General features: G+C 41.5%; 1 protein-coding gene across 1 annotated transcript; it reads left to right on the top strand.

The window, feature by feature from the left end:
* The first annotated feature begins 228 nt into the window (after positions 1 to 228).
* Positions 229 to 22,299, top strand: aig1 (androgen-induced 1 (H. sapiens)). The gene is made up of 6 exons (XM_084377199.1): positions 229 to 561; positions 7,766 to 7,921; positions 11,751 to 11,852; positions 20,235 to 20,350; positions 20,594 to 20,760; positions 21,765 to 22,299. The coding sequence occupies exons 1-6, from the start codon at positions 421 to 423 to the stop codon at positions 21,782 to 21,784; spliced, it is 702 nt and encodes a 233-aa protein (XP_084233325.1). The 5' UTR covers positions 229 to 420; the 3' UTR covers positions 21,785 to 22,299.
* Positions 22,300 to 22,989: the final 690 nt, after the last annotated feature.

The raw sequence follows: 22,989 nt of genomic DNA, 5'->3' as shown, positions 1-22,989 counted from the left end.
TTTTATTTCATAATTATTATTTCACAGGGAACATACAGGCTACATAATATATATATATATATATATATATATATATTTATATATATATATATATATATATTTATATATATAAATATATATATATATATATATATTTTACCAAGGCTAAGTTTTCATCAGCTGTATGTTGAACTGGCTGCACTGTGGCTCATACTAATGTGGAGCACTGTACAGGCTGCAGGCTGAGCGGATCGTCCCCCTCCTCCTCCTCCCCCTCCTTGCATCATCACCATAACACGGAAGCAGTAGCCAGCCTGGAGGAGCAGGAGAGGCGCAGACCCAGGGAGGGAGGTTAGGACAGGTGAAAACAGGCTTAAAGACGAGCAGAGACACAGGTAGACGCAGGTGCGGAGACATAAAGAGACACACAGAGCGAGCATCATGGCGCTGATCCCCTCACAGGTTCTCCGGGTCGCCATCCTGCTGTCTTATTTCTCCATCCTCTGCCACTACAAAGCCTTAGACATGCCGGCACACCAGACCTACGGAGGCAGCTGGAAGTTTCTGACCTTCATCGACCTGGTAGGATTTCACATTTTATCTTAATCTAGACCCAGTGAGTTAGCTGAATGAGCTGCAGGGTCAGTGCTTCGTGTTGTGATCAGATTGATTATTCAGCGTTTCCGCCCCCCTGCCTTTGTTCTTCCGGTGTTTGATTCATCGTTAACATAAAGGAGGTGGTGCAGATGCAGTCATTTACACTTCATTATGTCTGTGGCTGTGTCTGAAGCCACCAACGTGGTTGACTGGTGAGCTCACTGTGTTAGCGGCTGAACCGGAACAGGTGTTACGGTGCAGAAGGCTCCCCCGTCATCTGCGGTCCCCCTCAGCGGGAGCGCGCTGCTCGTCCACCGTTGATTGTAACAGCTTTACAAACACCTAGAAGCTGTGTAGCTCCGTTAGCTTGATCAATTCTGTGATTAATACAACAAACACATTACACAACTGTCATAAAGGTGCAATATGTAAGAATTTTAGTTTAAAACATTCAACAATTGGCTCACATTATCATCAGAATGTGAAGAAATAAACAGTTTTGACGTTTAGCTGCGCTGCAAGGATATCTGTTGAAGTTAGCATGCTAACCAGTTAGCCCGTTGCCACATTGTACCTCAAGAGGTGATAGTCCAAGAGTAAATAACACCAACACTTCTTCGGCGCTCTGTGCTCCCAGTCCGGACAGAGTGAATGAGCTAACTCGCTAACAGCAGCTACAGCTAGCAGCAGTTAGCGGTTGCTCTGGTGATAAGCTACTCACCATGTAACTTGGTCATTTATACAGCAGTAACACATGTAACAGAGACATTGTTTTAAGATATTTTCGTGTTTGAGCCTCGCTGTAAAAATACATTTATTACTTTGCTTGCTAGCTTAAAATTATAGAATAGTATGCTAAAGTATTTCTGTGCCATTTTATTTGTGTAGGGGCTCAAGTGTGTGGGCATAAATGACCGAAGGATTTTGGTACTTTTTCAGAATAGAGATAGAGATCTCTTCCAAATATATGCTAGTCAACACTGGTTACAGCTGTTTGTTTGGAGTATGAATTTGACAGGCTAATTCTTATATATTGCACCTTTTGAATTTTCACTAAACAACACAAACACAACCACAAACTGTAAAACTGAAAAAATATATAAAAAGTGTGTACAACAAGGTACCATGCTTAAAATTCAAGCTAAAGCTAATTTGGAGCCCTGTTATTCGTGTCAACCATGGATGTATATTGAGGCCCGGACACAGTGTTGGAGGCAGATTCATTCATTTCATCCCTATGAAAGCTGCTCAGTGGCGTTTTGAAGCCAAAATAGCTTGCCTTCCCAGATATGAAAATACCCCGATCTTCCGTGTTGTGTAGGCCATAGAGCATCCGGGGTAGGGACTTCCACTGACCGAGCCGGCAAACGTCCGGTTTTGCACCCAAGCTAACTCGAACAGAGAAACAATTCTTTAATCTTGCAGCTCTTCTAGACTTTCCAAAAGTTATTGGACCGCATGGATCAAATTATGATAGTGAAATGAGTCATTTTGCAGCGGTTGTGACGCTTCTTTCACAATGTAAGCTTCTGGGGAAAAAAAGTTTTTTTTTGGCCACAGTGCATCACGCAATGTTGTAATTACATTGTTTGGCTTGTACGAAAGCTGGCTTCAAAGCCTGGTGCTCTTCCTGGGGGCTTGGTATCATTGAGTTATCCAGATTATAGTATTAATGATTTAACCAGACTCTGGACTTTTGGGGTTCTGTAAGTTGCTTTGAAATCTATCTAAACTGTTGTCATGGAAATAAGTCATTAACCCCAACACTGCAAAATTCCAGTTTATGGACAGTTAGCTGGAACATGACCAAGAACTTTTACAAATATTTCCAAAATAACTACTGTACTGCTGTTCAAGATAACTTTATCCAGGATTAACAATCATTCTTCAAACTGGTTTCAAATAACCAAATCAGCAATATGAGGATAAACAGAAACATGTTAGCTTAGCTTAGTTAAGAAACATTGAAGAACAGTGCCCAGATATCAACGCTGACATCAACAATGATGTTTTTAGAAGACTCTGTGTACAAAAAAATTAATAAAAGCATTTTGTATCATTGCCCTTTATTACAGCTGAGGAAGCTTCTCTCTGAAACAGTGGAGGACCGGGTCACGTTAGGCTTCAAAACCAGTGTTTTGGATTCTAAATTGAAATTGAATTAGAGACTTTACGCTGTAATGACGGATACAGTTTGAAGAAGACACAAAGACACACAACTGGCAGTGATCTCAAACAATGTCCACATACATGCGTTCACAAAGAGGGAGTTCTGTTGGAGACTAATTCAGTTAGCCAGTCATTCAGAAACGCAGCTTAACGTCACACAGAGTCAAGGCTGTGAACCAGCCCTGACGAGCCAACTAGTGGCAACGTAAGTTTGGCTGTTTCTTTTTATTTTAGAAGTCATTTATTGTTGGATCACTTTTTCTTCATAACTTGTATGTACTGTTGCTCTGCTGTGTTTACTAGAGACTCTTCTGAAAGCTCAAAATTGTGAGGCATTCAAAACATGAAGACGAGCAGCTCATAATGTCTGAACTTTAGCCTGCTTCTTTAAGCCGCTCGTTGTGGGGGGACATCAGACAAAGATAAAACTTAATCATTGCCAGGTCTGTTGGCAGAGAGTGTTTGTGCATTTTCTTCATCCTGGGGTAGAAGAACAACAATCTGGCTTTTGTTTTGGAAAAGTTTTATTTGTAGTGCAGTGGTTGTAATCTGTAAATGAAAACAAAAACGGCAACAACAATAGTCACATAAGAGCTGCAGTTTACACTTTATTTCACTATTAATCTGCAGATTACTTTCAAGATTAATTGTTTAGTTCCTAAAATATAAAAAAATTGCCAAAAGAAAAACGTCATCACCAAAGAGACATCTTCATGTTTCTTCTTTTTTCTTCAACCAACAGTCAAAAACCCAAAGACTCTTCATTTACTGTCATAAATGAGGAAGAAAAGCAGCTAATTCTCACATTTAAGAAGCTGGAACCAGCAAATGTTTGACATTTTTGCTAGAAGAATGACTGAAACGATTAACTGATTATCCAAAATTCATTTTCTTTTGATGGATTATTCAGCTAATCTCACAAAATCACAACAATTGTATTCAATATGCATTTTTTTGTTATATATTTATACTTATGTTTAGTGACAAGTAACAAGTCATATGTAATAATGTAACTATTATATAGATTGCTCAACATAGCGGTGATTAATTTAAGGCCTATTTAAAGCAGTGATTTCAAGGTAAACTGTAGCATGAAACCTGGGGGATATCTTACAGTTTATATTTATATTATATATACGATATTGAATTCTACTGTATTTGTATCATTAAAAAAATATAGTTTTTATCAAGTTTCATATCTGTCAGGACACAATATTTTGTGAGTTTATAACAAAGCATTTGTTAAAGCAGAAAACCCTTCTGTTTTTGTTCCCTTAATGATTTTTCTAACTAATAATATTCAAATTAATTATTGTACCTGACCCCCTCAATGTCATACCATGGCAACCCTCGACAAAATAATTCCCTGCCGACCTGTGTGTGTGTCTGTGTGAGTGTGAGCGTGAGCGTGAGCGTGAGCGTGAAAAACAGCTGTGTCATATTTTCCACATTAGAGCTCTCCTCCTGGTTAACTGTGCTGTTAATGACCTGTACACACCAGCAGCCAGGAAACACACACGGCTACAACATCTGGCTCTTCATCATACTGTGTGTGTGTGTGTGTGTTACTCTATGAACACGCGCAACACAAGCCCTGTGAATAAATGCTACGCCGACACTGAAACAGACATGATTGCTTGAGATCGATTTCACAAATGCAGGCACTTAAACTGTGAACGTTGAGCCTCGTCGCTAGCCGAGTACTTCATAGTAACCCATTATTTTTGTAGCAAGAAAGCTAATTCAGGCAGGTATTAGACATCCGCGCACATTTCAGTTGGTAGACAAGCAACACACATGTCAAGAAGGGTACCAGCTTAGTATTTTTTGTCAATACTCGTACATAATTGGCTGATAATCAGCATCCGATAGCTTTAAAGCCTAAATGTCTCCAGCGTGCAGCCGTCCACACATCCAGGGAGCGACACGTGATACTCCCAGTGGAAGATGAAAGGAGAGACGGGAGAGATGGATGTGTGCATCCTCGCCATCTTTCTCTGGTAAAGAAGGTCAGATCCATCACTGTGAACATATTGATGCGAGTGTTTAATTCCAGTGAAGGAGCTGGTTTCTCTCTCGCCACAGTTCCCTAAATGCCCCACAGCTCCGTCTGTATCTGAGCGTTAGAGATCCATGATGTCAGTAACGTATTTATGATGTGTTTGTTGGCATGGATACCCAACTAGATTAGTATATTTATATAATCTCACACTGATGAATAAGTGTCGACTCCAGATGTGGACAGTGTTACATCATGTCCAGGTACTTCAGCTGCAGGAGGTTATCTGCTGCATTTTAAATGAACCTGGTTGGGAGTCAAGTGCAGGTTATGTTTGGCATTCAAGTGGTTTAAGTTTGAGAACACTGTTGCTAGGTGACGGGCAATAAAAATGGAAATTGCTTTGCTCCCATTGAAAGACGGCAAATGATTTTGTGTTTATTGGATTTTAGAATTAAGATAAGGAAAAAAAAAAAACGATTGAAAATGTTAAAAAAAAACTTGGCTCCATTGGGTCTATAATAAAAAAAGTGTGTATGTCAGCATACTGTGTAACTTTCTGTGTAAAAACTGCAGACAGGAGCCCAACTAAAGGCACTAATATTCTGATTTTGTCTTGGAGCCATGATGCAGACCTAACTGTCGAAACATGTTGGCTTTTTTAATGACAATAAAGGCTTTTTCTTGATATTTTCTTTTTTGGAGTGCCTGGAGTGTCTTTGTAATCAATAATCTGATTTATTCAAAGGTGGTCAGTGGAGAAGTGATATGACATGAAGGGGGGAGAGACTGAGGGGGAGTGGTGTGTGTGTTTAACCACTCGGTCACGGTTTCACCTCCAGTACAAAATCTGTCAAGCATCTGAAACATCACAACACATCATAAGTCATGATGAGCTTTTAAGTCTGGGCTTATATCCAGAAACTCGAGTTCGGTTCCTTTGGAGATCATCTTGTCGGAACAAGCGGGACTCATGGTAGCCCTGCCATGAATTTTATCAAATCTAAGTATCTGAACAAAAACAGTATGAAGAAATCAGGTTAATAGTTAGAAGCTGACATTAAACGCAGCACAGTGCATGCACAATGGCTCATTTATATTGGGCTCTTGCATGTATTCAGCACAGTCCACTACCACCTCCACTCCACTGCTGCCAGTAAACTACTAACAGCAGAGCTAAAGATGAAGGTAATGTAGGCAAACTTGGCGTAGGGAGTAGTCGGTGCTCCCGGTGTCACAACTGCCCTCAACATCGTTTTCCTTTTAAAGAAAAATCAATACTTAGTCGGACGATGGACACTAAACTGCTGTAGGTGTCTGCTCCGTGCACCAGCAGAGTAGCAGGAGTCACATTTCACTTGTGACGAGAGTAAAGACAGTTGTCTGACAAAGCGATGGCGGAGGATTTGCTGCCAAAGTGAAAAGCAAAATCGTCTTCATTGAGAAGTTGGTCGCGTGCAGCCTGTCCTTCTTGTCCAAAAGTCACACAGACTGAATAAAACTGCTCCCTGACATATTTAAAATTGATCACTGTCAATAAATGCCAAAAGTGACTGTTGTTTTGCTCTGTAGATGCATTTATGATGAACAACAGCGCTGCTAGACTCACCCAACACATTGTATTTCCTGTGACTAGCCTACTTGAAAATAAAAGTCAACTTCTGTTTCACTGTTTAAATGCTTTTAGGAAATGTCCAGTTTGCATTATTAGTGAATTAACACATCGTTCTACGAGCGTATTTTCTTGTGAAAAGCCGGGGTATCAAGTATTTCCGGTGTTGTCATGAGCTTATTAGTTGGTTGGAAAATGTCATCATGGCTGCAACCCGAAGAGGATATTTCTTTTTGTCAGTCATATAAAATGCATCCTCTCTCTCACTGAAAAGTTGAGTCAATGAAGGCTGTGCTTCAGTAGGTCACGAGCTAATGTTAGCATAGCTGTAGCTAAAGCTGGAAAGACAAAAAGCCTGGTTTGCTGGTCCTGCTGTAGCTTCTCTGCCCCTGGTAGAAAAGAGATAGAAAGCAGGCGTGCTGTTGGAGCGAGTTTGGTATATTCTACATCAGAGCGCAGACGACAAGACGAATCTGGTTGATCAGACTGACCAATTGGTGGGCTGCAGCGTTTTAACTCCACCTTTTAGCATCAGATTAGCTCTAGTTGTCTCAACAGAAGGGTAACAGAGAAACAAGACATCAAGGGACGGTTCCTTTAGTACCATCCACAGCTTTTGAAGATAGAAACGCAAAAATCATTTTAATGTGTAACAAACTCAACTGAGCTGAACCTGGTAGACGAGGCTACACTAAAAACAGTATATCGGTACATATTTAGTTTTGGATAAAGGTGTTGTTGAACTGAACTGGAGCAAATTCTAGTGAGAAATGTAACTTTTAGTACGTGCAACGACAGAAGTGGAGGCCAGGATTTTTACTCTCAAAGATGAGTTCAACTTGAGTGCAAAATGTGCACTTATCCTGTGAATTTATGACTCCAATTCATGATCATACATTAATAATTAAAAAGCAGTAGAATATAATAAAACATACAGTTCCTGGTAAGTTCTTGAGGTGAGTCAAATGCTGAGCTTTTACACAGACACTGCACATTGCCAGCTAGCGGCGGCTAACATCTGTACAGTGTGTCGGTTTGTGGTGAATAAAGACCACAGAAGATTGAAGCCAGTGTTTCCAGCCCTCTCCTGTGTCGAGGATGTTGAAACTACTTGTATGAAATTACTGACTGAAGCAGAAGGAGGCGAGGCAGGTTTCGGGAAAAGTGGATACACCACGAAATGTAATGATTGCTGTGATTGCAGTGCAGCTTTAATGTCTCGACTGCCCTCTCTCATCACGATCGTCTCCTCCTCTCTCAACTCTTCATCTTCTGCCTCCCTCTTTCTCCCTCTGAAAAATGTGCCGTCTAAGCTCCTTCCCCCCTCCTCTCCGTCTCCTTTGAAGTGTTTGTCATGTGAACGAGCTGTGAAAGCGCTCGCTGAACCCTCTCTCGGTGTCTCTCCGCAGGTGATCCAGGCAGTGTTTTTCGGAGTGTGTGTCCTGATCGATGTGTCCAGTCTGCTGACTAAGGGAGGCGACAGCAGGGAGCAGGAGCGCCAGCTGAGGAAGCTGATTGGCCTGAGGGACTGGATGATGGCTGTGCTGGCCTTCCCTGTCGGAGCGGTGAGGGGATGAATGGATGGATGGATGGATGCAAGCAAACGCACACATACACACACACAAACACACAATAGCCCGAGGAAGGATCAGCCTGGCTTGCAGGAATCAAAGGCCTGACTTGTGTATTTGCAGGATAATCAGCTCTCTCTCTTGCCCCCTTTCTTTCTCACCCCTCCCGATCCCTCTGAAGTGTGACCCAAATGTTGATTCAGGAGGATTTTCCTCTTTGATCAGACACAAAAAACATTTGTCAAATCAGCATGTGGATGTCACGAGTCTCGGCTGTGCTACATTTAAACTTAAAGATTCCCCTCGTATTTGTCAGGGTTAGACATCACGGAGGAATCCTTGTCTTCTTCCGTGTGTCGATGACTGAACATTAATGCCCACTTCCAACGTCCACACTCACAGACTCACGGGTTTTAAGGCGGGTTTGCTGCTGAATTTGCAAGGGCTAAAAGCTGTTCTACTGTCAAATTGTCAAGTACATGATGAGTGCTCTCTTGCAGATATTTGAGGCCTTAATGACACTTTTCATAAGTCTGCATTTAGGTCATAACCCACAGCTCATATTATGGGAAGATATTCAGCATTTTTCCGATTATCGGTGTCTGTGATTTTTCTGTCAGATTGACGACAAAATGAACTCTGATGCAACATCCTCTCACACAGTGTCCCGCCGACAACGATATCTTGATGGTAACACGTCACATGAATAGCCTGAATAATCTGAATCTGCAAAGTAACTAGTTTATCAAATAAATGTAGCGGAAGTACCTCAGAAATTGAATTTATGAACAGTACTTGAGTAAATTGGTTTAGGTTTATTTCGCCACTGGTTGTTCTAAATTTAAAGTCGTATCGGTCGAATCCTAGTTCATCTCATTGTGACGTTAAAGACAGGGTTACTTGGGGAAGCCTAGAAGTGTAAAAAATAGGATAAACAAAAAGTTTTCATGTAAGTGTATGTTGGCTTAAAAAGTAGGTTTTAAAGGTTATTCGCCACCTTGGAAACAATCTCACATCAAGGTCCATTTAATGGCTGTTCTGGAGCTTCATCAGCAAATGAACAATGCAGATTTGTTGCTCATCTCTCATTTGTATTCTTTCACACACATATGGGAATTTGTGGGGAGTTGAAATGAAGAGATAACCAGTGTCTTGGATCATTCAGGGTGTCACTAGGGCTGCATGATATGGTCTAAACATGATGACTACATACAGAGAAAGGATGATGAATCAGAGCCAAAGTTTAAATTTAGCGGCAATCGGACACAAAAAACACTGAATTTCGATGCTTTGCTGAATCACTAGAAATGTAATCAGTTGACATACTGACCACTGCAAAAAAGAGATATGAACTCCATTTCTTCTTCACAGGCTCAAAAAAGGCACCTCCTGTCGTGTTATTTTGCACCTCCACACCTCACAGTTCAGTGGATAGTATTGCACGGTGTGTTGTGGGTAGATTGTGACCTCACTGTTGGCCAATGAATAACTTGTAAAACGAAAAGTTCTGGGTTTTGGACTTTTGGTGAAACATAACGAGGAATTTGGTCGCCTAAAGCAAATCAAACAAATAATCAAAAAATGAAAAACTAGTTTCATGATGTTAAATGTTGGTAACAGTAACATATCCAGTGCAAGTATCTTCGGTGTCAACATACCGATCAGTGAGGACCTCCAGCAGCTCACATCAGTAGAGTCTAAGTTCAATCTGGTTGTGAATAAACAGAACAGAGGAAGCGGTGTCGAATCGTCCTCTGCTGCTTCAGACAGTCAGACTGTGACCTCTGTCCGATCCTCGGGCTGTTCTCATAACGCTTGCAGACTGAGCTCACATGGTCCTGCCTCACACACACACACACACACACACACACACACAATTTTATTCAAGATTTCAGTTGGCACGGTGCCCTCTAGCTGCCGCACTGAGGCACTTGGATGGCTGTCTGACTGCAAGCATATCCTAGGTTTCGACACACACGTGTACACACACACACACACATACACAGACTAATCAACCGCCCCGAGCAACCAGAGTGCCAGTGAGATACTACATTCTCTCTGACACGCACACTTGGACACACACACACCTATAGAAGCCGTCGGCTGGCATGGTGCCGTGTGTGTGAGTTGGGCACAGAGTTCAGTTTACACACAGCACAATAGACATGATTATCACCACAGCTAGTGTCTGGAAACCCAGCCTGACTGATATGGGAAGAGTGTGTATGTGTGTGTGTGTGTGTGTGTGTGTGTGTGTGTGTGTGTGTGTGTGTGTGCTTGAATATGTGTGTGTCACTTATACGCATGCACGAGTGTGTAGGTGCATATATCACAGGTGTATGTGCATGCATGTACATATGGGCATCTCTTTTTGTGTAGGGCAGTGTGGAAAGTAGAGGAAGTTTCTGTGTGTGTGTGTGTGTGTGTGTTGTGTGTGTGTGTGCGTGCGTGCGTGCGTGTGTTTCCTGCCTCCTCCGGCCTGTTGAAAGCAGAGAACTCGCCGGTCAGGGTACAATGGTGGGGGTTGGTTCAGATGCCTCGAACTGGAACCCAGATGACGGTCAGGTAATTCCACCCCCGTCCTGCAGAACATGGTCTGGCCCGAGTCCAAACAGTCTGCTGGAGATACATTAGACCGGGAGTTTGTTAGCTTATGGTGCGTTCAGGACACGTGGGACGGAAGGTGACCGCAACAGCCGGGTCTATCATCGGGATGTCCTGGATACTCAGCTTGAGGCCTCGTATGCCAGCTGGCCCTGCGTGTGCAAAGAGAAATAACAAGACTTAACATCTGTAGTCATGCTAGTGCGTCTGTGAGGCTATTATACTCTTTACACACCACAAAATAGCATTATTAGATGGATTTAAAATGGAGGGACAGTGTCAATCTTCACCTTGAGTGCAAAGTTTTACCATTATCTGCATTGCTGATTAATCTGTAGATCATTTTCTTGATTAAATCATTACTTGTTTGATCTATAAAGTGTCAGAACAAGGTGAAAAATGTCTTGTTTTGTCCACAACCCGAAGATATTCCATTAACTGTAATGGTAAACCAGTAAATATTCACCTTTAAGAAGCTGGAATCAGAGAATTGTAACTTTTTTCTTTTTTTAGAAAACTGCTATAAAACAAATAATCGGTTATAGCAATTGCACGTATATACGAAGTACAATGTGCATTGAAATAAGGATGGTGCTCAGTTACAGTTTGAGAGTATTCATGGGATTAACAGTAAAAGCAGTAAAGGGATAAAATAGCATGAAATACATTTAAAATGTCTTACTTGGTGGCAACATTAGCATGCTCACATCTAATATTGCATTAAATGTAAGCAGACAACATGCAATCGGTGCGTCCCATTTACCTCTGAAGTGAGAAGTCAGAGCTTGGAATGACGTCATCCCAAAGTTGTCCCCATTCCAGTACAAGAAGGTCGGAAAACCAGTTCCAGCCAGGTTAGCCAATCCGGACTGTTTTAATGAGACAAAGAAAGAAGATATTCTCAGCTGTTGATGTTTGGAGCAGCTTGGCGTCAGGGTTGGTGAGGTTTTCAGACACAATGAGCTTTTCAACCCAAGGCTGCACAGATTTAACTTTATCATAAATGTGTTCATGTGCAAAGTGTGCAAGTTATCAATTAAAACAACGCAAAAAAATTGTCAAAAATTGTATTGAGCATGGATTTTTTATTAATTTTGTACATGTTGCTGCATACTTAATGCAGTGTTTTGTACAGCTGCATGTCGTTGATGTGTGTTGAATGAGGACTCTAGTGAACTAGTCTGCTAACTTTGTTTTTTCTTTCCGTCTCTCTCTCTAGTTTGTGGTGTTTACGTTCTGGACTCTCTACCTGTACGACAGAGACCTGGTCTACCCCAGACTACTGGACAACTTCATCCCTCAGTGGCTCAACCACGGCATGGTGAGTCTGAGTTTTAATGAGTTATAATTAGACGCAGCTTCAGGCTCAGCTGACTCTCTACCACTACAGTCCAGTACATGACTGGTATCGCTGCCAACGGTGCACCAAGCTTCCTGTTGCAGAAATGCATTTTTTAGTGACCAGAGCTCTTGATTTACCGGTCAGTGTACTTTGCAACCAGTGACGTCCTCAAATGTCTTTAAGAAACTGGAATCTTTAGACATACAAGCGGAAACCAATAAATGATCAGACAATCATAATAATTGGTTTAATCGATTAATTGTTGCATCTGGAATGTAAAATAAGTCCTGCTTGGATCATTACTCATGTCATTGGGACGTAACCTCTGTAAAGTGTTTGATAAATCGTGTCAGTGGTCAGAGCCAGTGCTGGTGAACCTCTGGATTTGAATAGAGTCAGCGGCGGGTCGCTGGCTTTGATTTGCCATCAAGAGGAAGTGGGTTTAATCTAATGTTTAGACAGGGACCGACACGCTACGCACATGTCGACTGACTGATAACACCGTCAGCTGTATGTGTGTGTTTATATCGCCTGTCAGATAGTCAGAAAATGTTCCAGCGCTTTGTCTGCAACATGCAAAACGTCCCCATGAAGCTTCCTTCTGCCAGAACAGCGTCCACAGAGTGTGCGTGAGGTGAGGCGGAGTGTGTTTCGGTTAAAAACTGATAATTCCCGTAATACGACTTGAAGTGAAAGAGACAAAGACAGTGGGTGTCTGTTTGTCTCTCTTCCTGTACTCCAGAAGATGATGTAAGAGCTGAGTGGTTGCTATGGCGGCGTCGCCAAGGACCAAAACAACCAGAACATCACCAACGGCCATGTTTCTGTGTGTGTGTGTGTGTGTGTGTGTGTGTGTGTGTGTGTGTGTGTGTGTGTGTGTGTGTGTGTGTGTGTGTGTGTGTGTGTGTGTGTGTGTGTGTGTGTGTGTGTGTGTGAGAGAGAGAGAAAGGGAGAGACAGAAAACGTGAGGAAGCTTGTGCATGCGCCTTTGTGAAAGATTGCGTGTGCATATGTGTGTGTGTGTGTGCACGAGTCGAGTCCTGTTGTAAATATTTTGCGGTATACCATGGTATCACTGTTGTTTGTCTACACCAGCTGCCACGGCAACCGTGTCGCCATTCCCATTGGAGGAGGGAGGGGTTGAGTGATGTAGAGGGAGGGAGAGGAAAAAGATGTTTTAATAAATTTGTTCAACAGTCACCACAATAAAGTAATTGAAAGTGAGCCATTGGTGGTTTTATAGACTTGTTATTGATTTATTATTATCTATAATACTGATAATTAAGCTCATGGCTTAATTGTTTCACACAAAACGAAGTGAAGAACTTCTGCAGTTTTAGTTCTTTGGTTAAAGTTAACCTTATTTTTCCCTCCCTGTGCATCTTGATGCATCGCTACTGTTGCTATGCAGAGAGCTAAACACACAAAAGTTGAAGCAGCTGTAAGACTATAAAAATTGACACCGACAACAAGTTCAGTGATTATGATTGCAAATCAGAAAAAGATGTCACAGACAAAAGTTGAACCAAACATTGTCCTGGAAACGCCCAATCCAGTAAATCAGTTTGTCTCAGAAAGGTTCTGAGCTGTCAGAAGCTCTGTAAGTGCTTCTGTCATTGATCTATAGCAGTTTGAACAAACTGAATTATTGATTTATTTTTCTCACCTAAGCTTTTTACTGCAAAATTAAGCCTGTAGACCTGTAACTGCCCCTTTTAAATGGAAAACACAATGGGTCCTCATCATATAGTCTTACATGGCCCACGTTCAAATTTAACAACAATATCACTGAAAAATGATTACTTAACACTTGTGTATTGAAGGAAATATTCAGGCGCCTGGGGAAAAAAAGCCATTTTATGACCTCAAAATACCCCTGCCTGAGAGTAACAGGAGCATTAAACTCATAAATATTCCTTATTTCCATGTTTACACTAGTTTATGCATATAAAATAGTCAAAACAAATGCTTAGGTGAAAAAAAACTTTCACAATATCCAAGTTTAGAGCTTTAAAAACTGATATAAACTATATATTACTGGATTTGAAATCTCATCGGCTACATGATACATCAACTATCTGGAGGCTGGCCTGTAAGTGGCTCAGGAGAGAGGAGAAAGAAGAGTGAGTGGGTCACTTGTCTACACGATAACTCATTGGCAGTTGCAGGCTCTAGGGCGGGCATAGAAGCTCATATCTGCTCTAATGAGCTGTCAGTGAAATGGATCTCCAGTCTTTTGACAGATAGCATGAAAAAGCCAACCAGGATTACACTCGTTTGCCATTTTGTTACCATTGAATTATGGATTACTGTGTTTCTGACTAAATATGTGTGTTAAATGGATGTAGTGGACATTTGCGAACAAGACCGATTGTGTTGGAGTTTGATGCACTAGGGAAACACACGGATGCTTTATTGTTGAGTTGAAAAAACTTTGTACATGCTAGTTTGTTAGCTTGTTGATTGTACCTTGCTTAGCCTGAGCATAATGAGAATAATTGTCCCTCAACAAACAAAGTCATCACTAGTGAAACACCAGCATCATAGACCGTACAACACAGACAATGTAAGGTGTGCGAACAACTTGTGTTTGTGGATTTTGAGTCTCCGGCTTCATTTCCGCCTTAAATTGGCCGTAAAGTTTATTTAAACCTCGAAAACCTTTTTCCCAGCTGTCTAACAAGATCTGTATCTGCTCGCTCCAACACGTCATTGAAACTTTGCCGTTTGATATTTAAGCCAGAGACATTTTATTTTCATAGCTGCGCCATAACATCAAATGGGAATAAGTCAGACGGACACATTTGGTATCTTTGGAAACGTTCGTATCCTCTGAGGAATTTAAAATAAACTTTTTGCGGTTTTGAAAAAATGTTTGGCCTCCTAACATGTGATTATAGAGATGAATCCACTGGTGGGGTCTTCAGAGTTTAACAGGTCAGAGTGCAGCAGCTGATGCAGAGCTTGTTGCTCCGTCCCTGTGCTGATATGAGGTTTTTAAACTGAACTCCACTTGAACCCTGAAAATCAAATGAAAAGTCTCCTGTTGACATTTTTCTCAACAGTTTTTTTTAACTTAAGGAGCTTATCATGTCACAGCGGGACAATCCGGTTCCACTTTCTATCAAAAACAGTCTGTGAATTTGTGTCTGCGTTTCAACCTGTCTAAGCCTGCAGAGACACTAAAGCCATTTAATGTCAGTGTTCAGCAAAGAGAGCGTTTCAATATTATTATTGCTTTTTTCTAAGTATTTCTTTGGCCTTTTTGGCTTTCTTCATAGGACAGGACAGGAGAGATGACAGGAGTACATGGGACGCCTGCTTCACCAACTGATCTACCGGGGCGCCCCTATTATTCATTTCTGTATCTCTGGCTAAAAACAACACTGTACAATACAAAAGCAATGGTTTTGTTAGCAATGCATTTCTAAAGACGCGTCTCAGTTGCTGCGTTTACATGGACCCTAATGTTCCACTAATAATCAGAGTAGGCGGCCAATCAAATGCTTTATTTAAACACCTCCGTTAGAAGAGACTGATCAGATCTGGTCTGATCTGAATGAATTTTCAATGAGATCGAGAGGGGGGGTGTAATCATTTGATGTTCAGAATCCTAAATGCTCCAAACAACAAGTTGTTCAAACAGGTGTGAAAATATGAACGAAGCCGGAGTCCACCAAACCATCGAGCAAATCAAGAACCGCTGGAGAGGTTTGATGGTGGCCTGAAAGTGAAAAGTGTATTCACAGGTTAAAGTGAATATTTACAATACAGTCGGAGAAAAAACTTTTCTTTTGTTATACTTCCGGCAGATTAGACACTTCACGGTGGGTGGAAACACACATCTTTATCGGATCACTTTCACATCCATATGAACAGTTAAGTTGGAATCACTAATCAGAATGAAAAACATCATCAAAAATCATTTTTTCTTCATAAACTACTGAAAAGGATTCATGATCAAAATAGCTCAACACAATAAGAAATATTGTTATTTTGTTGGAAAAATCAGCTGTACTGACATCATTTGCTGACAGAATGTACTTGATTATGTACAGTGTTTGGCCAAAATGTGTCCGTATTGTCAGAACTGTCACCTTTTTCATCCCAATGAAGTCTGAAGCACTGATTTCTTGCTATACAGGTCAACTTTAATGCCTTGCTCAAGAGCAACTCAACAACACATTGATATATAGGACAGGTATTTCTTTTCCTTTTGATTTTCGTGTAGAATCCACAACTCTCAGGTCCAATCCTTTGAATCTATTTCAGTTGTTCAGTGAAAGATATTTGACCCGGCGGACCTGCCCTCGGCCGTGTGACCCCTCCCACCCCCAGCTGTGTATCTCTGCGTGAAATGGTTTGTCCCGCTTTTAGCCCCAGACCACAGGATCGAACCACCGCTGTTTGCCTGAAGAGGGGGGATTTTCCACCGAGGCAGAACGCTGGCTGCTCGGGCTAAAACCGCAAACCTCGGGGGGGGTGGGGGGGACGGAAAGGGAGACTGAGAGGGAGAGAGAGACAGAAAAGAAGAGCGAGGGAGAGAGGACAATAAAGAGAGAGACCTAGAAACAAAAATAGAGAGACAGCGAGAATAAAGGGAGTATTATTTACGAGCGGCGAGTCCTCTGAACAGAGACTAAACTTAAACACGACCAAGAGACTGGAATTCCACCGAGGCACTCTGGGTAAAAGTGCAGTGTCAGGATGTGTGTGTGTGTCTGTGTGTGTGTGTGTGTGTGTGTGTGTGTGTGTGTGTGTGTGTGTGTGTGTGTGTGTGTGTGTGTGTGTGTGTGTGTGTGTGTGTGTGTGTGTGCGTACAGTATAATGATGGGAGGGAAACCTAGAATTTAAGACCCCAGGAGAGAGAGAGCTATTCTGTCCTCCTTTGAGATGCTGTTACTCTTGTTAGTTTGCACATTCCTGTCATCTTCAGTCTGACCTTTTCAAATCTTCAGAGGGAAACCGGAAAGGCCGACTGGTCAAAGTGAGCGCAGGACAATACAGCACTGTCCTGTACAGTACAGCACACAAAGCACTGCTGTATCAAGTAGACACAAGTTTGATTTTCCACTTCGAACATCTGAGAGTCGGGAAACTGTCACTGAATGTCTTTAAATGAAGTGACTGCGACACCAGAATATGGGACGATTCAGTGTTTCCCTTCAGATTTGTACTCAGTGAAGTATCGCAATTGTTAAATAGCAGAGAAACATTAGATGATTATTATTTTTTGCTATCAAACTCATAAATGACAATAAATTAAGACTCTTTACTCCACAGAGTAGGGCTGTATTGAATATATTTTTTTTTATTATACTTTCACAAAATATTAACACAATGAGATTTTTGATAAATAATCATCAGTCATGGCTAAGTAGGTGAAGAATAGTATTAGAACAAGAAGAACAGTGTGATAAGTTTTGAAAATTGCATCACTTTACTGTAATGCAACAGTTTATTACAGCAATAAAACAATATCTAAAGTCTAGGACGATGTATAGTCTCATATCATGATAACACTATGTCATTAATAAGTGGCCCAGCCCTTCCTCGACTGTCTGCCATCATATTTTACGGCGTCATAACACAATATGGCATATCGAACAGCTGCGTGATTCTTCACTTGAGAGGATCTGCTCTGACTGTATTTTAACTTTTATCTGTAATTTATTACAGTGTCACTCCTCAACAGGCTGGTTGCGTTTCAGAGTGAAGGGAACCTGTTGCAGACTAGTTTGCAATCCATTCTTTGCACTAAGCTTCTAAGTTTAAAGTTCTTATTTAATGAGAGTTGTGTTTCTGCAAAAGAAGAGGTAAAGAAGTGAACCGCATATTAACCTGTCTGTCCTTCATTAATTCATACTATTCATACTAATAATCAACATAAAATACCAATAAAAAAACTGAAATGTTGTTACTATACAATACGTGTGAGTGCAAAAAAGTGGTGAGGATGTACGAGCTCAGATGAAACACACATTCTTTATGTGGTATGTAACGAGGTGATCGTATGATTACGGCAGGAAACAAAATTGCATTTCATTTGATTTTGATTTCTTGGTGCAAACATCTGTCTGAGCACATTTTTAACTAACTAAGCTTTTAAGAAGTCAATCTTTTTCTGGTGCCAATTCACAGCAAACTTAACCTCATGACACTTTCAAATTGGAGCAGGTCTGGACAATACTCTTCTTTAATTCGTTTATTTAGAGACCCAACATTTCCCCCATGAGCAAGCACTTGGCGAGAAGAGAAGGGGACAAAAAAGGTTGTTCCAAAAAAATGGCGGGGCGTCCTCAGTGTAAGTGACACCTATGTGTGCGTACCTCTTTGTGATGAAAGCGAGAGAACAAACAGTTTTGTGACTGCGGTGAAAAGACGTTTTTTAAAGGCTCGGAGTGGAAAGGTTTAATCACGTGAGTTGGAAACAGTCCCACACAGCCATCACTGGAATCTAATAATGAATCGACACAAAGAACGACAGCAGGACGGAGACATCGTCTCCTTTTCAGAAACAATGTGAATGCTGCGACTGCACAGCGATCCTCTCTGACTCAAGGTGAAGCCTCGCCTCGTCCTCCTCGATCACAGAGTCGGTGAAAGAATGTAAACACAGTTACTGCTTAAATGTTTAAAATAACAATAATACTGGAAGAAGCATTTATTCTCTGAGTGCTTTCTAGTTAAATAAAAAAGAGCCAACAGGACACAACTGACGGAGATGTTTGCTGTATGATGAACCTTCTGTAGCTCAGCAGCATCAAAACAGTCCTCCATCACCTCAAACCAACGATCTGGGAATAATTAACAGATGGAAGAAGTCTCATTGTAGCATAACGAGGCCGACCGGCTCGACTGCTGGAGACAAAAGATCTCGCCCAGAGCGAACAGTCTGACACACACACACACACACACACACACACACACACACACACACACACACACACACACACACACACACACTGATCTACAGCTGTGCTCCTGAGAGTGCAAATGAGGTAAGAGGTCTCAACTCTGCAGAGACAGTTACGCCTGTTGTGTGTGCATGTGTGTGTGTGTGTGTGTGTGTACGCGCATGTGTGTGTGTGTCTGTCTGTAGTTTGTATGTGAGTGCCCCCTAGTGGACAAAGTGTGTAGCTCATGAAGGCACACAGCTGAGTATACATTAGTAACACTCTTTCACAGTGATTATTTTCTGATTTTTAAAATTGATTGAATGCAATCTATAAAGATTGTCTTGTTTTTAACTATTATTAGGGCCTGAGCAGTGTGAGGAATGCAAGGAAATAATCTGTTACTCTTTAGCTTTTTTTGAGTCGTTCACGGCGCTCGAAAACTCATGAAACGTTGAAAAAAACCCTCAAACATGGTGGAAATGTACATATTTGATGGGTTTCGGCCATGGTCGTGGCAAAATGACTCGCTAGCACCACCCAAAATGCAACACCTGGGACAACCTTTAATCAAGTTTATTTTCCATTTATTTTCTATCCCAGTTTGTATATTATCATACATTTATAAATATTATATTATATAATTATATATTAGGTGCAATATGGAATAATTTCTGTTAACATAAATAACTTAAATGATCAACATAATGTGAAGAAATAACGGCTTTGACACTAGACAATGTGTTATTGCAGAGATATCTACTGAGGCTAGCATGCTAACTAGCCAAGCTCCCAGTCCGGACTGCTAGCTGCATGGCTAACTGAGCCAACTGCGTAAAAGCAGCTACCGTTAGCAGCTGATGATGTGCCGCCCCTTGTTTGTTGGGAGTATGAATTCAACAGGTGGCTATATCTTCCAGACTGCACCTTTAATTCTGTGTCTTTTCATGTGAAGCACTCGCTGCATCTAATTTCTTTGTTGTGGAGCCAGTTAAGCTGCATTACAAATACAAATTAATAATAATTTCTGAAAATTCAATTATAAACATGAGAGGGAACATTATTAATGGTTGAGTGTTTATACTGTACAGGTGTGTGTGTGTGTGTGTGTTTGTTTACTGCTGTCTGGTGGTGAGTCACAGAAACACTGATGCGTGTGTGGGCGAGACACAGCTTGACAGAAAATAGCAGCACATGCCACGACCTCCATTAAATGTGTTTGTGTGTTTAGACGGATTACACAGGTGTCTATAAACAAACACACTCACATGCTGTATATATAGAGATGAATGGATTAATGAAAGAGAACAAACTGAGATCAATAACCTCCAGGTTGGAACCAGAGAGATCTGTAGTTGTACTCAAGGTAACGGTGCGTTTCATTTACGTTTAGAAAATGTAGAACTGTTTTTTCTTTAATTAATTCTCCCCCCTCTTCCCCTTTGTCTCCGTCCCTCTCTCTCAGCACACCACTGTTCTGCCCTTCATCATCATCGAGATGCGGACCACCCACCATCGGTATCCCAGCAGGTCGTGGGGTCTGGCGGCGGTCTGCTGCTTTGGCATTGGATACGTCCTCTGGTACCAAATGTTGCTTCTTTCCAGCACTCGTTTTAATTGTTTGTGTCAGGTTTGAGTCTGGGTTAAATTGTCAGGGTGAGATTAACGTATTTCCAGCCTTGCTTTGTACATAAATTCATTTTAACTTAGTTTAATCTGAAGTTTAACCTTTACCATTAACTGTTGTCTCAAACAAAACACGTCCAAAACATTCTCCGAGTGTATATTAACTTCAACTCTCCATGTCTCCGCCCGCCTGTTCAGGACGTGTTGGGTGCACCAGGTGACGGGTGTGTGGGTGTACCCGGTGCTGGAGCGCATCACTCCCGTGGCTCGGGTCGTCTTCTTCAGCGTGATGACGGCCGTCATTTGCGTTTTCTACACGCTCGGAGAAATCCTCAACAGCTACATCTGGGACCAGGCACACACAGGTACACAACACACACAACTGGCAAATGGTGAAAATGTTGTTTTCTACAGATTAGAGGATAACTGTGGTTATTTTTAACTTGGACAGGAAATGGTATTACTTGTTATTTTACGTAATCATATATGTATACTGTATGTGGAAGGTTTATATTGTGTACATAATCTTTATTTTTATTGTATTTTTGTATTTTGCTGGGCTAATCTTTCAAAAAAGAGTCCTGACCATACTTCTCACAGTTTCCTGATGAGTTTATGGTCTCAGCCTTCTTCAGTACGGCATGATGTTCATTTAGTAATTGAAGGTCCCATTCACAGTAAAAAAGACGATAAAGCAGCTCCACCCTCTCGTCTCCTCTGGCCCAGAAAAAAACAAGATGGTGACAGCCATAATGCCAAACTCGAGGCTCCAAGCAGCCAAAATATCTGGTAAAAATAGCGTGGGCAGATTTCTAACAGGCAGGCACAGAATCAAGACTTGCGCTTGAAACTTGTGCTTCTGAATCGAAAGTCACATGTTCACTCGCTGACTGGAGAAAGTTTGAATCTCTTCCATTCTCACGTACAAGTTGTGCCGTTAATGAACTTTTCTTAGATTTGTAAGTGAGTCTGAAAAGTGATAGAAAGCAGAAGGAGACGAGCAGAAACAGACGAAGCATCTACCGACCAGCCGCCTCCCTCTTTCCCAGGCGCACACACACACACACACACACACACACACGCACACACACACACACACACACACACACACACACACACACACACACACACACACACACACACACACACACACACACACACTCCCCCATCCATCTGCTCAGCAGGTCAGCAGGTAGCACTCCACCCACACCAGAGAGTGAAAATCTGTGTGTGTGACTTTCTAGACGAGAAGTCTGCAGCCTCCGTCTTCCTCTTAAAATACCTCTCACACACTCACACACGCCTTCACAGTCTGCTAATGTTTTAAAGTTTGCTCCACTTTCTGTCGCTCTTTGTCTCTCCCCCTCAGAAAAGGTCAAAGGTGAGTGATCGTCTCTCGACCGTGCGGGCATCGAAGTCGGCCTCAGTCGGACAGAGGAGGACGAGTCGTGCCCCGCCCACCCGGGACAGCACAAGATCGGAAAAACAAGCGACCTCTCCGGAAGAGGAAAAGACCATCGCCTTTGAACTGTTCCCATAACAACGACACACACAACTACAGGAAAAGCATCAGATACATGTAAATACAGAAAAAGGTGACGAAGGAAAACTCTTTTCTTTTATTTCCTGATATTTTCTTTTTCTCGTTTGTTTTGTTTACAAAATACTAAGCGACCATGTTGTGGACAGTGGACAAAATGTAGAACTACAGGGACAGAATCACTAAAAACAATATTCCTAATCTGCTATGAACTCTTATCAAAGTGAATGAATTCCTTCATAAGCTACTATGAAATAACTGAACAACAATAACATTCTTATTATTCATCTTATGAGTCACACGACATGTATTGAAGAAACTAGATGTTGGTACAAAATCAATAAAGTTTGACTGGTAAAATGTTCCCATTAGTCCAGTTTGGATCCAGACTCCTGACTCTGAGTCAGTCCTGCTTTTAATTGTAATGAGACCGATACAGAGTCTCACGTAAGATGAGCAACACGCTGCATCTTCACGAGTCTGGCTCACATTGCAAGACGTCGCTGCTGTCTTGTTAATTTTGATGAAACGGGTGCGAACACGTGTTTCTCAACGTTCATACGAAGCCTCACGGGATGCTCACATCGAAAACAGTCTGACACTTAAAATACTAGAATAAAAGGCGGATAAAATAACTGCATGTGCACGAGGATGTGTGGAGGATCTGAAATACAAATGGAAACAAGAAGAAGGAAAGAAGATGAGAAGTTATGGAAAACCAGGGAAAAGGAAGGAGAGGGAGATGAAAGAGTGGAAGGAAAGTAGGGCGTGAAAAATGGGTGACAGAAAACTAGAAACACCGTTTAAACAAATAAAGACAAAAGGAAAGAATCGTAGGAAAATTGTAAAACAAAATTTCTTCTTCATAATCATCCAACCAAAAGAAAATCAGCATAAATGGAGGACATTTTAGTGAAAAGTACGTCCCTTACATCATCATAAACAGGACAACAAAACAAGAAATGAACCTCATTCTCAGTTCCACGTCGCTTACACAACAAACAAATCTGTCCTCCTCTGAAAGCCACTGAAAGAAGGACAGGAGGAGGAAGAA

This window comes from Pagrus pagrus, assembly GCF_965226575.1.
Source record: "Pagrus pagrus genome assembly, chromosome: 16".
NCBI classification, from domain to species: domain Eukaryota; kingdom Metazoa; phylum Chordata; class Actinopteri; order Spariformes; family Sparidae; genus Pagrus; species Pagrus pagrus.
This window is presented reverse-complemented; position numbering and strand designations above follow the sequence as displayed.